Below are 13,217 nucleotides of genomic sequence, written 5' to 3' on the forward strand. Positions count from 1 at the left end.
GTTCTCGCCCCCGCAGAGCTGGGCTTCCAGCTGCCTAGCTCCTCTCTGGCGTTGAGAGCCAAAACAAGCCAGAGCAGGAGAGGCAGCTGTCGTGGGTTCAGGGTGAACAGCCAGGAGCTGTGACTATGCCCCCGGTTTTCAGTCTGTCTGGTGCCAATAGTAAGACCAGCTGCAGTGGCCTGCCCCCAGCCAGCCAGTGGTTTGTGTGGGAGTGAGTCTGGTGCTTCCTGGGGCTCTTACTCTCTCTTTCCCCAAAAGAGCGCTTAGTTCTCTTTGTGTCTGAGCAGGCCACAGGAAAGATGGATGAAAACCAGTTTGTGGCTGTGACGAGCACTAATGCTGCAAAAATCTTCAACCTGTACCCACGGAAAGGGAGAATAGCAGTGGGCTCAGACAGCGACCTTGTTATATGGGATCCTGATGCAGTGAAGATCGTCACAGCAAAAACCCATCAATCTGTAAGTCCTCTGCTCGTCTGTGGAAATGCTAGAGGGTGGAATGCGAGTAGCACTGTATAAGGGCTACCTGGCTGCTGGGAGGCTGGTGCTGCCCTGCCGTGCTGGGCTCTGAGGAAGAGGGACTGAGTCCAGGCTCCGGGCCATGCTAGCTGTGACTGTGGGGAAGGGCGTCTTTGAGCCCTGGGCTCTGCAAATGGGGCTTTTCTCACCTGCTGTGCTGCTCTTCTCCCAAGCCTGGCCCACACAGGTGTAAGGACATGAATTTCTCCTTACTTGGGTTCCTCTTCCAAGTACAAATCTTTCCTGGCTTTGCCAGCATGTTTGTTCATGCCTTACCTCAAGCCTAGGTCCTGCCCTCCTCTGTTGTTGGAGCCCTTGCTCACACCGAGCTCCGAAACAGCAGGTCCTGGTTCATGTTGGGAGCTCTGGTGGCTTCTTAGTTTGATGGACTAGTGAACTAAAGCAAGCCTCTGGGGCAGGCAAGGCTGTTACAGGTGTCCTCTCCCCATACTGGTGACTTCATCAGCGAAGTGTGGGGACTAAACAGCCCTGCGTGGGCAGGCAGTGCTCATGTCCCTCCTGACCATCATCTCCTGGTTGCTGCAGGCAGCTGAATACAACATCTTTGAAGGGATGGAGCTACGTGGGGCCCCGCTGGTTGTTATATGCCAGGGGAAGATCATGCTGGAGGATGGCAACCTGCATGTGACCCAGGGGACTGGACGCTTCCTGCCCAGCAGCCCTTTCCCGGACTATGTCTACAAGCGCATCAAAGCCAGGAGGAGGGTGAGGAGACAGGGATGCCAGGAGACAGAGTTGGGAAACTGTTAGCCAAATTGCCTTTTTCCCTAATAACTGATAGGTTTTCCATGACTGTTCTCACTGGACCCTGGAAACAGTGCTGCAAACTGGTGTGTTTTGAACCTACAGTTGGGATAGTTAAGGCTTGGGTAGAGAGCTTTGACCTTAGAGGCAGATGCTGGTCTGGGTTAACAGTGGGTGATGCCTGCCCTTGTTGCTCTCCTGCCGCAGCAGGAGTCCGGAGGGAAATGCTGAGTTAAAAACAAAGAGACTGGGCAAAATGGCCTTCTCCTTCCCCATCCGTGCAGCACAAACCCGTGCCCGTTGCAGTGGGCTCTGCAGGGGGGAGTGAAGGGAGGCCGTCACACAGGAGGTGGGCGGTGGGGCTGTGCCAGGCCTCAACACCGCAGGGAGGTCTTGGGCATGCAGGATGGAGGAGCAGAGTGGGAATTGCCTCTGCAGTGGGTCTGGGGAGCCAAGGATCGCTGGAACATGACACTGCCGTGGCAGGATGCTCCCTGGGAGCAGAGAAGTGTCACTGTCCTCTTCTCTCTGGTGACAGATGTCGGACATGCATGCCGTGCCCAGGGGCATGTATGACGGACCCGTGTTTGACCTGACCACCACCCCCAAGGGGGGCACCCCTGCGGGGTCAACTAGGGGGTCCCCCACGCGGCAGACACCCCCCGTCAGGAACCTCCATCAGTCTGGATTCAGCCTGTCAGGTGAACACATGGGCGGCTGGGCTGGGAGGGCGCAGGGCCGCTGGCCACACTGTCCCAGCCCCTGGCCTGGGGCAGGGGGCAGCTGGGAGATGGCCTGGGGCAAGCTGAGCACAAGAATGGAGCATGGCAGGGTGAGACCCCATGTGTCCCTTAAAGGATATGGCTGGAGCTGGCCCTCTGCCCCACTGCACCTTGCAGTAGAAACAAGGCAGACTGTGGCCATGGAGGTGCCAGCACAGCATCAGACCTGCTCTTGCTGTGCGGGTCTGTTCACGGAGGAGTGTCTACAGAGATGTTCAAGCCACTGCTGCTCTCGGGATCATTACCGGAGTTGGAGAGGGAGCAGGTTGCTGTAGAAAGTTTCGGGAGGCCCTTCAGCAAGACCCCAGGCTGCCTGACTGCCCAGTCCTGTGAAGAAAATGCCCTTAACTTTGCTTTCCCCCTTCCCTTTGTGCTTTCTTGTCCTCCCAGGTACCCAGATTGATGAAGGTGTTCGCTCAGCGAGCAAGCGCATTGTTGCGCCCCCGGGAGGCCGCTCCAACATAACCTCCCTCAGTTAAATGTCCCTGCCGAGGAGGAAACAAAATCCCTGTTCAAGCAAAGGAAGAAAAATGGTACATTGGTGTTTAAGAAGGAAAGGCAAATAAACCTGTTCTGAAGAATCAATAAGCCTCAAGCCTTATGTTTCACAAATGCTACTTGCTACCTAGCTTTAAAAATATTGCTTCATTTTGTTTTATGCATAGCCTTAAAATTCTGTTGTTGTTGTTGTGGGTTCGGTCGGGTTGTGTTTTTACTCTTCCTTTCTGTATGCATGCCGCTCAGACAGGTCGCTCGGTTCAGTGTGTTATTGGTGTTGAACGTGTGCGGGATGCTGCGGTGCGGGACGGTGAAATGGCCGGGCAGGCGAAGTGGTGGGGGCCGGCCGGGACCGCAGTGTGGGACGGGGAGGGCAGGTTCACGGGAGCTGTAGGGGCAGGTGGGTCTGTGTTGTGTTCATGTCCTTCATCTCCACCCAATGCTCATCGGCATTTCACCACGAGGCCCATGGGGGAGCCTGAATCATCTCTGTAACAGCTGTCACAGCACCTCGTGTAAGGAGTTTTACTACTTTGTACACTTTATTAAAAAAAAAAAAAGTTGTTCCTTCAAACAGCTCATGTTGCTGGTTGGCTTTTTTCTTCCCAGGCTGCCGCTGCTGGGCAGGGCTGCTGCGGAGCGTGCCCCGTGGGTGGGCTGGGCAGCGGGGCTCCAGGAGGGGCTTTGGGATGCATTAGAGCTGGGGGAGCTGCAGTTCAGGGACAGGCTGCGGAGGGAAACCGTGCGGTGCTCGCTGCTGCCGGTGTTGGGGTATTGGTGTAGCTGCTCAGGCAAAAGCAAAGGCATTGGCAAAATAGCATGTTGCAGGTAAAAATCTGTTCAGTTTGTGGTTCCGCTCCCTGGCTGCAGCCGAACCTGGCCATCGCGGGCTGTGAACGCCTGGTGCAAGCTGTGCCTGCCACCTGTGTGGTGACAGAGACTGGCTCCCCGTGGCACTGCCGGGGCATGGAGTTTGGGTCTGCCCAGCTGGGGCTGGCTTGAAGGCTGTTTTCTGTGGGCACCTGTGAGTTAAATGCTCCCCTTCTATCAAGCAGGGTTTATCAAACTGAGGGCCGCAGCCTTCTAAAGCTTGCAAAGCATGCAAGAAAAAAAACTTGATTGGTTTTAAATATTACAAAAATTAAGTGTCAATTTAGGCTGTGCTAAATAAATACACTTTTTTTTTTCTTCCTTAAGTATTTGACCTTGAAATATTTATTTTTACATGCCTGCAACTCAGACAGTACAAGTTGTCCATGGAGCAGTCCTGAAGGGGCCATGCCAGAATAGTTGTGCCAGGGGTGGGGAAGGCTGTTCATACTTCCAAGTTTTGTGAAGTTCTGCTATCAAGTAATTAAAGATGTTTCCCTGTTGCCTGGTAGTGATTAAGCTGAGCCTGTGCCTCTGTTTACGGAGGAAGAGGGAAAAGGAGAGATGGTTGTAGAAGTCTCTGGGGAATTTTTAAAGATGCAATGTTCTTACCATTTAAGTACTCGAGGTTAGGGTTTTTTTTGGTCAGTCAGTACAACAGTATTTATGCAGTAATAGATTTTTCCCCAGTGAGGAGCAGGGCTAGTTTCCTTGTGTGTGCCTCCAGATAAACACATTTATGGTGTACGAACCTCTCCACTACCCACGGGGAACAGGTACGGCTGTTGGGACAGTCCCTGTGGACCGTGCCAGAGCTCTGGCTGGCCTCCCTGGGAATGACAAGTCTGAGGGCAGGGAGACATGGAGAGCCCTATCCTGCTCAGCCTTACTGCTAGAAAGCAGGGATGGCTGGGGAAGGGGAGAGCAAGAACACAGTGATACTAACGTGAGTGTGCAGGGCTTGGCAGGAGAAGGTGGCTTTCCCACTGCAGTGACCCCCTTTGAGGACTCCGATAACCACTTACTGGTGAAGTAATTCCACTCCAGCTTTGCAGCTCCCTGGACAGAAAAGGGTCAAACTGTCCCACTGGGTTGTTTCCACACTACCAGGGTACAGCGATACTTCTGCCCCCCAGCCCTGCACACACACGGTGGGGTGCGGCAACTGTGCCAGGAGCCTGACCTGAGCAAATAAAAGCAGGCTACCGGGCACAGGGTGTGGAAGGAGGTGGCGGTACTGCAGTGCATCAATCCCTGCGCCTGCAGGGCGCTTGCCAGCTGCACAGAGCAAACCAGGGCACGCTGCACAGCCAGTGCTGCACCCTCAGTCCCTGCAGCCTTTGCCCAGAACCGGCTTCCCCTCCCCACGGCGCCTTCATGTGATGCCAGGAAACAAACTGCTATAGTTAGCTGAAACTGGGGGGCTGCTTTATCTTTATTGTCCAGAGGTAAAGGTACTGCCATGGTACCGTGTCAGGAAGAGGATGCGCTCCCCCAGCATCACCCACCACAGACCAGACTGCCCAGAGAATCTGTACCCCGGCAGTGGTGGGAGAGGGCCCGGATGGGACCCTGAACAGACCTGTTGTGACCACGCTGGACTGCCCTGCTCGGCCTGTCCGCAGCAGAGATGTGCCATGATGTGCTCCGCTGCATCCCCCAGGAGACATGGCCCAGGGGGGGAGGAGACTCAGCACCTATCGCAATCTGCGGGAAGGCTCACAAAGCCACTCAGACAGCCAGGGCATATGCTGGCTGGGGAGCGGCTGGGGGTGGGACACCCCACCGCCTCCCTTGTACGAGGGACCAGAAAGTGGAAGACACCTAACTAAAGCTTATTTTTAGGCGCAACCTACGACTGAGCTGCTCAGTGCTGGGATGCCTGGTACGTGCCCCTGCAGAGGCAGACGGGCAGGACACGCCATCCCCTGCCTTGGATTCAGGCAGGCTCGGGGGGACGGGGACACGCCGCTCCCAGCAGCCACAGGGATGGCCACTCGCCTGTGCACATGCATAAACCACACATTTCCCAAAGCAAACCAGACAGCCATCATCACACCAGTGACAGAGGGATTATTCACGTGTCTATCAGAAGCAGCTATGACAACCACTAGGAAGTCTACTGCAAACAGTCTTGATTTTTTTTTTTCTGTGTCAGTAATGGACTGAATCCACAGCTCTGTAGGCAGAGGGTGTCAGAAAGTCTTCAGCCAGGGGACAAGCAGATTTAAACTGAGCCCAGTAAAGTCCGAGTTGGCTCTAGGCAGGAGGAACACCCATTCTGCCTTGCTATGCAAGTGACCTCAGAAGTAACATGGAGTTTTGATCATCTGGGAAGGAGCCTTTCATTTGCTGTTGGTTTTATTCGATTTTTTTTTCTGAGTTGATCGGATTTAGCCAGAGAGAAAGACAGGAAGGCACAGGGGATATAAAGAATACCTTCGGGCAAAAGGGAAGCAAACAGGTCATCATGCATTCATTATATTGCTGAGAATAGGTAAAAATGTTAAATAAGGAGGTGAAACATCAGGTCTGCCAAAGCATTTAAATAATAGCATCATTCCCAGCATTACCATAATAGAGAAGCTTTGGCCAATGTCAGTCTTGGCAAAGACTGCACCAGGAGTACAGCTATTGCTGCGAACAGTAGCTGCTTAAATCAAGTGTGATTTCAATGGCAGAGTGATTAAAAATACACATTTGAATTTACCTCTGATGTTGGAAGCCAAACCCCATCAGATTCAGTGAGTTGCAGCAGTTTAGTGTGATGGTAAATAGGTTTTTCAGGCTGACCTGGAAAAGCATCTGGATGCCGGTTATTTGCCAGTGGCCGGTTGTTACCTCTTCATTTCCACATCCGCAGGCTCTGGCCACCCACCTGCCAGCGCCGCTCTGCGAGAATTGGGAACAGGAACCAGCATGGAGAGGGGGAACTGGATGGGAAGCCTTTGCTGCCAAGGAAGGAGATCACTGCCGCTTCCAGCCCTCCGTGCCCAGACTCACGGGATTCTCGCAGGAGGCCACCTTTGTCGCTATGTGCTGGGGGAGACCCTGAGCTGAGAGCGGCCTCTTCCAGCTGAAGCCTCAGCTGTGAGCCCCTGCGGGAGGCCAGAGCCCCACAGAGCCCGGACCCACAGCGCTGTGGTGGACCCACCACCACGAGTGACACTAGTGAGGGCACCTCTCTGAATGATGCAGCACGCTCAGCCCTTCGGCTGCGCTGATGGAGCCCCCACCACAGGCTGTGATGCTGGCTTGCCAAGCCGAAAGGGTGAACATGGAGTGTCTCCTCCATTTTCACACAGTCACATTCCCACCGCCACGGCAGGTGCAATAATGGCTGTGGCAAATTGGGGGGGGCAGGACCCACAGCCTCTGTCCCCAGGCCCAGGATCCATGACGGGGTGGGCACAGAGGCAGCAGGTGCCCTGGCCCCACACTGTCGGCAGCGTCCCGGTGGCAGCGGCCGAGTCCAGGGCCCAGCGCCATGCCGGTGGGAGAGCGGGTGGACGCTGGCCCCACAAGGAACCACCGCACTGTGCTGCTCTCAGAGGTTGTTGTTCTGGTTGTCCTCCTCGCACACGCCTCTGCTTTTGGCCAGTGTTATGGTGTCCTGGGTGTCGTTGTGGTGGTGTCTCACCCTTTGGGAGAGAAAGGGACGGTCGAGCTGTGAGGGAAAGCCGAGGCAGTACCGAGGCCCAAGCAGTGACATGTCCACCTGGGAGCGTCCTGATCCCTGGCATGAGCGGCCACTCGCCCCACAGGGGCTGCGCTGAGCCCCCGCGCTCCGAGGCCCCGCACCCTGAGCCCCCCAGCACCTGTCTGCTGGCACAAACGGGGCAGTGACTGCAGCTGGTGGCTGTGGGCCCAGCCCCCCAGCTCAGGGACAGAAACACCCCGTCAGCCCCCCGTCAGACGACAGGTCGGCTGGCATTCACCCGTACCCGCTCTCCTCAACCGCCGCCTCAGTGGGCTCCTAAACCCCCATCTGCAGCGTTTGCCAAGATGGCCCACACCCCACCTCTGTCAAAGGCCAGAGTCTCTGATGCTGCCTGTGTGTCAGTACTTACTTTTCTCTGTTGAAAACAATGAAGTCCCTCTGGAGCATCTCTAGGTGCTTTTGAAGGTGGCAGGCCTTTTGCATTCGAATAGAAAAATAAAGAGATCATAGAATCATAGAATAGTTTGGGTTGGAAGGGACCTTTAAAGGTCATCTAGTCCAGTCTTCACAGCTGCCACAGAAAGACATTACAGGGACAATTTCAAGGAGATACTGAGATATCTTTAGGTATAGAGCATCTTTAGCACTGCAGTGTGGAGAAGGGCATTAAGACTCTCCTCTCATACAAAACCAGTGTGTATATAAGCTGCCTGCCACCAAGGGAAGACGTGGCAGAGTCTTGGGAATAAAGTTGGTCACAAGGGAAAGATCTGCTTGCTCTCACCTGGGAGGAATTGCTCTTGCTGGTGTCTTTCTCCTTCTTCGCCAAGCGCTTTTTTTTCTTGTGAAGCGGTTTGGATTCTAGGATCATTTCTTCCAGTTCAAAGGTTGGGTCACAGTTCAGTCTGCCTTTCTGGAGGGGAGAGAGAGGCGGCCTTAAGTGATCAGAGCCTGGCTTGAAGAGTCTCTCATAAATTGGACTGCATCTGGGAGCTGAATTTTGTAAAAAATTATTGCAACTGCACACATAGCCAAAGCACCTGCTGTACATCTGACATATTTTATCAGTTCCCGCAGCCAGGGGACCTTGTCAAGGTGTGACAATTGCTCTTTTTGTGCTCACTGCTTCTCCTCTGCCCTCTGGCTGCTTCGAGGTGAGGACGATGGTCGCTCTGCCTGGGCTGTGCCTTTGCTGGGAGGGGCCAGCAGCCTGCAAAACTGGTTTTAAAGCATCACACGAGCACCCACCACAGAGAAAACCAGCAACAGAGCGGGGAAATACGTACAGTTAACAAATATTCATAGTTTAGCCCAACTTTTCTTTGGCTGAAAAACAGTCGGAGTAACATTGCACACGACAGTCCTTGGATTATTTTCTGGAAGGGTTATGTTACTTCTGTGCTGCTTTAATCCAATTAAAAAAGGATCAGAAACACTAAGGTACTGCATTTGTTATTTTACTGTGAACAATGGGCTTGTTAGGGAGAGTCCTTACAGGAAGAAATAATTATCATAAAATGGCGGGTGATCTCCAGGCTGCTAATGAGCCTGTGTCTGTTCCTTGGGTTTTGCATTTGAGCAGCTCGTTCTCAGCAAGGCTGCTAAGAATGGTGGGTCAGCGCAGGAGGGCTCGCAGGCACCGTCAGCCTGTCTTTCATCTGGCGTGCCACACTCCGGAGCGTCCCGCACCCAGAAATTCTGGGAATATTATAAACAGAGCAGATCAATTTTGGGGCACCCACACTTTGTAGCCATTCCCCATTACTCGTTATTCGACCCACAGGAAACACATCTGATGTTCTTGTCAAAATTTGTAAGAACTTGTCTTACATGATCTGGGGCCAGGCGGAGGGTGGGGGGGGCAGGCTGCAGCGTGGGACACTTGGGCACATCGAGAACCTTTTAAAATCAAATTGCCTTACCGTGGGAATGAATCCTGGCATTATCCTTTTCTGCAGAACAGCATCCCAGTTCACATCTGACAGATAGGGAAAGTCCTGGATATCTTTCAGCTGAGAAAAACGCTTCTCGGGGTTTGGCTCAAGCAACTGCAGTGAGAGTTAAATGAAGAGGTGAGAAAGGGAGACCCTGGGATGCGAAATCAGAGATGAGGAACATACAGGGTGTCTATGGCAGAGTTACAGCAGGTGACGGCTGGGGCAGGGACACGACTGTCACACTTTGAGTGGGCATCTGTCAGCAGCTGCCTTTTGCGAAGGCGCCGGTTTCGCCCGCGGCGGGTGGGACGGTCGGAGGGTGCCGTGAGTCGCCAGGGGCTGCGGCGATGGATTCCAGTTTGGGCTGGACCCCAGGGTGGGCCATGCCTCACCCTGCGACACGGGTTGGTGACACCGCACCAACAGCGGCACCTCCAGCGGGCGCCTCTCTCTGCTGCTCTAGCTCAGACTCACTTCACCAGCGTGTGCGTGGGGCTCACCATTTTGAAGCTATTTATTCCCCTTTTTATGTCAGGAGCAGCTGATGAGGCAGCACAGTGACCTTAGACAATTTGTCCAAGGTTAAAAATAAGCATTTGTTTCAGAACGGGGAGTTAAAGTCGTGCCTTTGTGTTCCCAATTTAATACGGTATCAGTAAAGCATCCCCTGTTTTCTCACTCTAGTGATGGAATATTCATACATACAATTCCAGTGTGAAATAATGGATTCACACTGATTATTTTCAGCATTTTTTTTAACATTGCTGTAGGAATTATTTGTGTGGGAGGAAATGATCGAGGTTTGTCTCTGGAATTCAAGGATTCGACATTGCATAAACTCCAGGAAAAAGGGTGGATCCAAGCCCTCCAGGGAGGGGTGGACGCGGCGAGACCCACACCCCTGGCCCCGCACTGGGGTGCAGGGCTGTGGGCAGCGGGGGCTCTGCAGGGCGAGCGGCACCGAGACACCCTCCCTCTGCCGAGTTCCGCTCCTGTCCAAATGACAGCAACGCGGCTCTGCCACGAATGAGAATTTGCCTTGAACGTTAATAAGTACAAAAAGTCACAGGAGATGTTTGAGCCAGGATGGAGCCACAGTTGGCCTCATATATAATACACACGGGTCTTAAATCAGACGCAAAGGGGCACCTGGAAATTTAAATAATGTGACATTGCATTATTTATTCCCAAGGGAGCCTATATGGCTTGAGGCATGGTGTGCTCCAGGGAAAAACTTCCAACGTAACAACACAGAGGACATCTGCAGGAAATATCCCTATATTACTGTTAGGTTTAATGAAATATTAGCTACATTTAATTTTAAGCAAATGGAGATATTCCTCAATTTTCCTCTTGGAAAATACGCCATGATTCTGTCTCAGCAAAGAACTGACGTCTCATTTTCATTAAAAAGTTTGAGACTATTTCATTAGAGAGGACAAAATACTTCCACATGTTATTTGGAACAAAAATATAGATTAAATCTACATTAAGTACTACTTTATTGCCTACACTTATTTGAAAATTAGAAAATTATTTATATAATTTCCAAAATTTGCAGATAGTGCTGTTAGGTAAGGCTTAGTATTTCAGCTTTGCTGACACCGTATGCAAGCAGTGTCTGACACTGTCAAGCATTGGTTTTGTTTATTGAAGACATGGCTTCACTTCAAACATGATTTCAACTTCAAAATGATTCCAGCAATGATTTTGAAGCAATTTTGATAAAAGCTTTGTTAAAAAAAAATTACAGTGGTGTGCATAAACCTCATGGCATCAAAGGACTTACAACAGTATCAGCACTTCTTGCAAATCTTTTCATTATTGGGAAAAATGTTTTTTTAAAAAAAAAAATATTACACGGACTTTTTGCCAAATCTATTGACACATATATTAATGTCTGCTTCCAAGTTGTGCTATTGTAGAGAGACAAAGTTATGGGAGAAGCTCTGGAAGCAAAGACTACACGTGTCCTTGGAAGAGCCGCGCTGGCAGCAGCCGCAGCCAACACAACCTGCATCCCATCGCTCCGGGCTGCAGCGCTGCGAGGTGCTTATCACATTAGTGCGGCTGCAACGTTACGAGCTGCCTATTTATCGTATGGTGCCATCTGAAGGTCACTAACACCAGATCTGGACACAATTTGCAACGAATCCCCACAATTTACTGCAAAGGCCACAAAGCCCGGTGGAAGGACTCGGCTGCTTTCAGCAGATACGACACATCCCACCCCACGCCACCCACCTCCACCCTGCCCTCACCTTTTTGATCAGCGACACCATCTCCGCGGACCAAGCAGCGGGGTACATCACTGTGGCTGTCCTGAACACGTGAGCGATTTCATTTGTGGAAGTGTTGGCACGAATATGATACGGCCTCTGTGAAAAATGCCACAAGGAAAGCATTTTAATTTATCTATTTTTTCAGACTCCTTGGGAAATCTTTTCAGAGCAAAGAAGCACAAAAGAAAGTCTCCCTGTACGTTCCCCAAGCCTCCCGTTGAAAGCCTCTCCCTGTGTGATCATAGCTCAGCTGAAATAAACAAAATAATAATGTCAGCAAGAACAACAGTAATAACTAGATATTTAAACAGCATGACAGACAGGAGGCAACCCCCAAAAGCTAGAGTCATTACCCAGCTTGTGTTTGCTTGGCCTTTTCAATATTTGTGTCTTTAAAGGGCTATCAAAAAGGATTTTATATATATAGTGCTGTGGTTAGAGCATCCCCAATATTCACTGCAAAATGTGCTGCTGTTTTCAGTTCTTCACTCGTGTTGGAGATGACACAAGTAGAAAGGAGCAGGATTTCTCCCACCTATCAAATCACCTGAAAAACAATGTCCCAGGAAGGGTTACAAGTCCCGGGTGTGACATTGCACTCCAGATGTCCCTTCTGCCCCATGCCCAGTGTCCCGGCCAAGCCATCTCCGAGTGTTCCTGGCGGCACGGCACCAGCCAAGCACCGGGAAACGCGGTCTGAGATGACAGGCCATGCACAGCTGGCATCACTGACCAGGTGAAGTCACCCCCATGTTTAACTCCCAACTACAACAACGTGCCTCACCTTGAAAGAGAATTTACAACGGTGGAGTGCTTCCATTTTGAGAGATTTTTGATTCCCAGATTTTTACGGCATTTCAAGGTGGTGAGGTGCATTTAAAAAATAGTATCTAGAAACTGTGAGATCCAATCAGGTGCATTGTGCTTAACATGTACCGACACTAGATGGACCTCCAGGTCTCCCTTCACTCCCCCCATGCGGTAACCACCACTGGTGCCACCATCTCACCATGGCTGTGCCTCGGCTTTGAACACCTGACAGCATTTCTAAGCCTAACTTTGAAACAGTGACATCAAGTCAAAAGTCAATGTGATGACCAGTCCTGCAATTCATTTAACGTTACAAATGGAAAACTAAAATATTATATTAATAAGCTTACAGGCAGCACATGGCTTCTGCTTCCCAACAGGTCAGACAACCAAGTCTCTCTAATGGGTACTAACTCGATCACTCACAATTTGAAACACTCAAATTCATATGAAAATCTGTTCTTTATAATATATCGAAGAAAACATTTTTTTAGGCATTCTGCAAAGATTGATGATAGAGTTTCTTAAAAACGTGTTTTACATACTCGTACTGAAAGAAGTTTCCTAGCCTGACAAGATTTTAAACAACCTTTTGCTTCGAAGAATGCAATTTAAATAATTTTCTCCCACTTTTTTTGCACAACATGTCCAAAACGCTCATCTAACCATCTGTCTACAAGGCTCCCAACCTTACCTGAGTTAGCAGCAGAACACTGATGTGACAGGCAGGGATTGTGCTTTATTAATAATTTACACATCGTGATTTGCTTTTGCTCAAACTGATCAAGTCTTATTACAACAGCGATGAGATTTTTTTTCAAGTTTTCTTTTTTCCTTGCAGGATGGGAGCTCAAAGTAAACTACCCTGCCGCCCAGACTTCAGGAGCTGTCACTCGTGACCAGCTCGGTTTGTCTCGCCCAGCTCAGGCCAACCCAGCGGCCGCTGGGCACCGCGGGGAACTGTTGCAACTTGCCACTCCATGATGCGACAGATTTCTCTTTGAGCTCTTTGCTGCGATCACAAGAACCCTGGTGAAGATGAGGATTCTGCTTCCTATGCTGGAATAACCCTTAAGGCCTTGAATTTGGCTCAG

General features: G+C 51.1%; 2 protein-coding genes across 5 annotated transcripts in view; one reads left to right on the forward strand and one right to left on the reverse strand.

The window, feature by feature from the left end:
- DPYSL3 (dihydropyrimidinase like 3) overlaps nucleotides 1-3,093 on the forward strand; it is a 36,196-nt gene extending 33,103 nt beyond the window's left edge. Inside the window, exons 11-14 of one of the 2 annotated variants that reach the window (XM_063349235.1) lie at nucleotides 288-458; nucleotides 1,065-1,244; nucleotides 1,822-1,984; nucleotides 2,456-3,093. In XM_063349235.1, coding sequence (XP_063205305.1) covers nucleotides 288-458; nucleotides 1,065-1,244; nucleotides 1,822-1,984; nucleotides 2,456-2,544 — 603 coding nt within the window. In that variant the 3' untranslated portion in view covers nucleotides 2,545-3,093. The remainder of the gene's footprint in view (nucleotides 1-287; nucleotides 459-1,064; nucleotides 1,245-1,821; nucleotides 1,985-2,455) is intronic. The other variant, XM_063349236.1, reaches the window with a different exon arrangement.
- Nucleotides 3,094-3,873: 780 nt separating this feature from the next.
- STK32A (serine/threonine kinase 32A) overlaps nucleotides 3,874-13,217 on the reverse strand; it is a 37,015-nt gene continuing 27,671 nt past the window's right edge. For all 3 annotated transcript variants that reach the window (XM_063349478.1, XM_063349480.1, XM_063349479.1), the window contains 5 exons: nucleotides 11,293-11,409; nucleotides 9,017-9,142; nucleotides 7,879-8,007; nucleotides 7,504-7,568; nucleotides 3,874-7,074 (listed from right to left, as the gene is read on the reverse strand). In XM_063349478.1, the coding sequence (XP_063205548.1) occupies nucleotides 6,981-7,074; nucleotides 7,504-7,568; nucleotides 7,879-8,007; nucleotides 9,017-9,142; nucleotides 11,293-11,409 (531 nt within the window). In that variant the 3' untranslated portion in view covers nucleotides 3,874-6,980. The remainder of the gene's footprint in view (nucleotides 7,075-7,503; nucleotides 7,569-7,878; nucleotides 8,008-9,016; nucleotides 9,143-11,292; nucleotides 11,410-13,217) is intronic.

This window comes from Chroicocephalus ridibundus, chromosome 11, assembly GCF_963924245.1.
Source record: "Chroicocephalus ridibundus chromosome 11, bChrRid1.1, whole genome shotgun sequence".
NCBI classification, from domain to species: domain Eukaryota; kingdom Metazoa; phylum Chordata; class Aves; order Charadriiformes; family Laridae; genus Chroicocephalus; species Chroicocephalus ridibundus.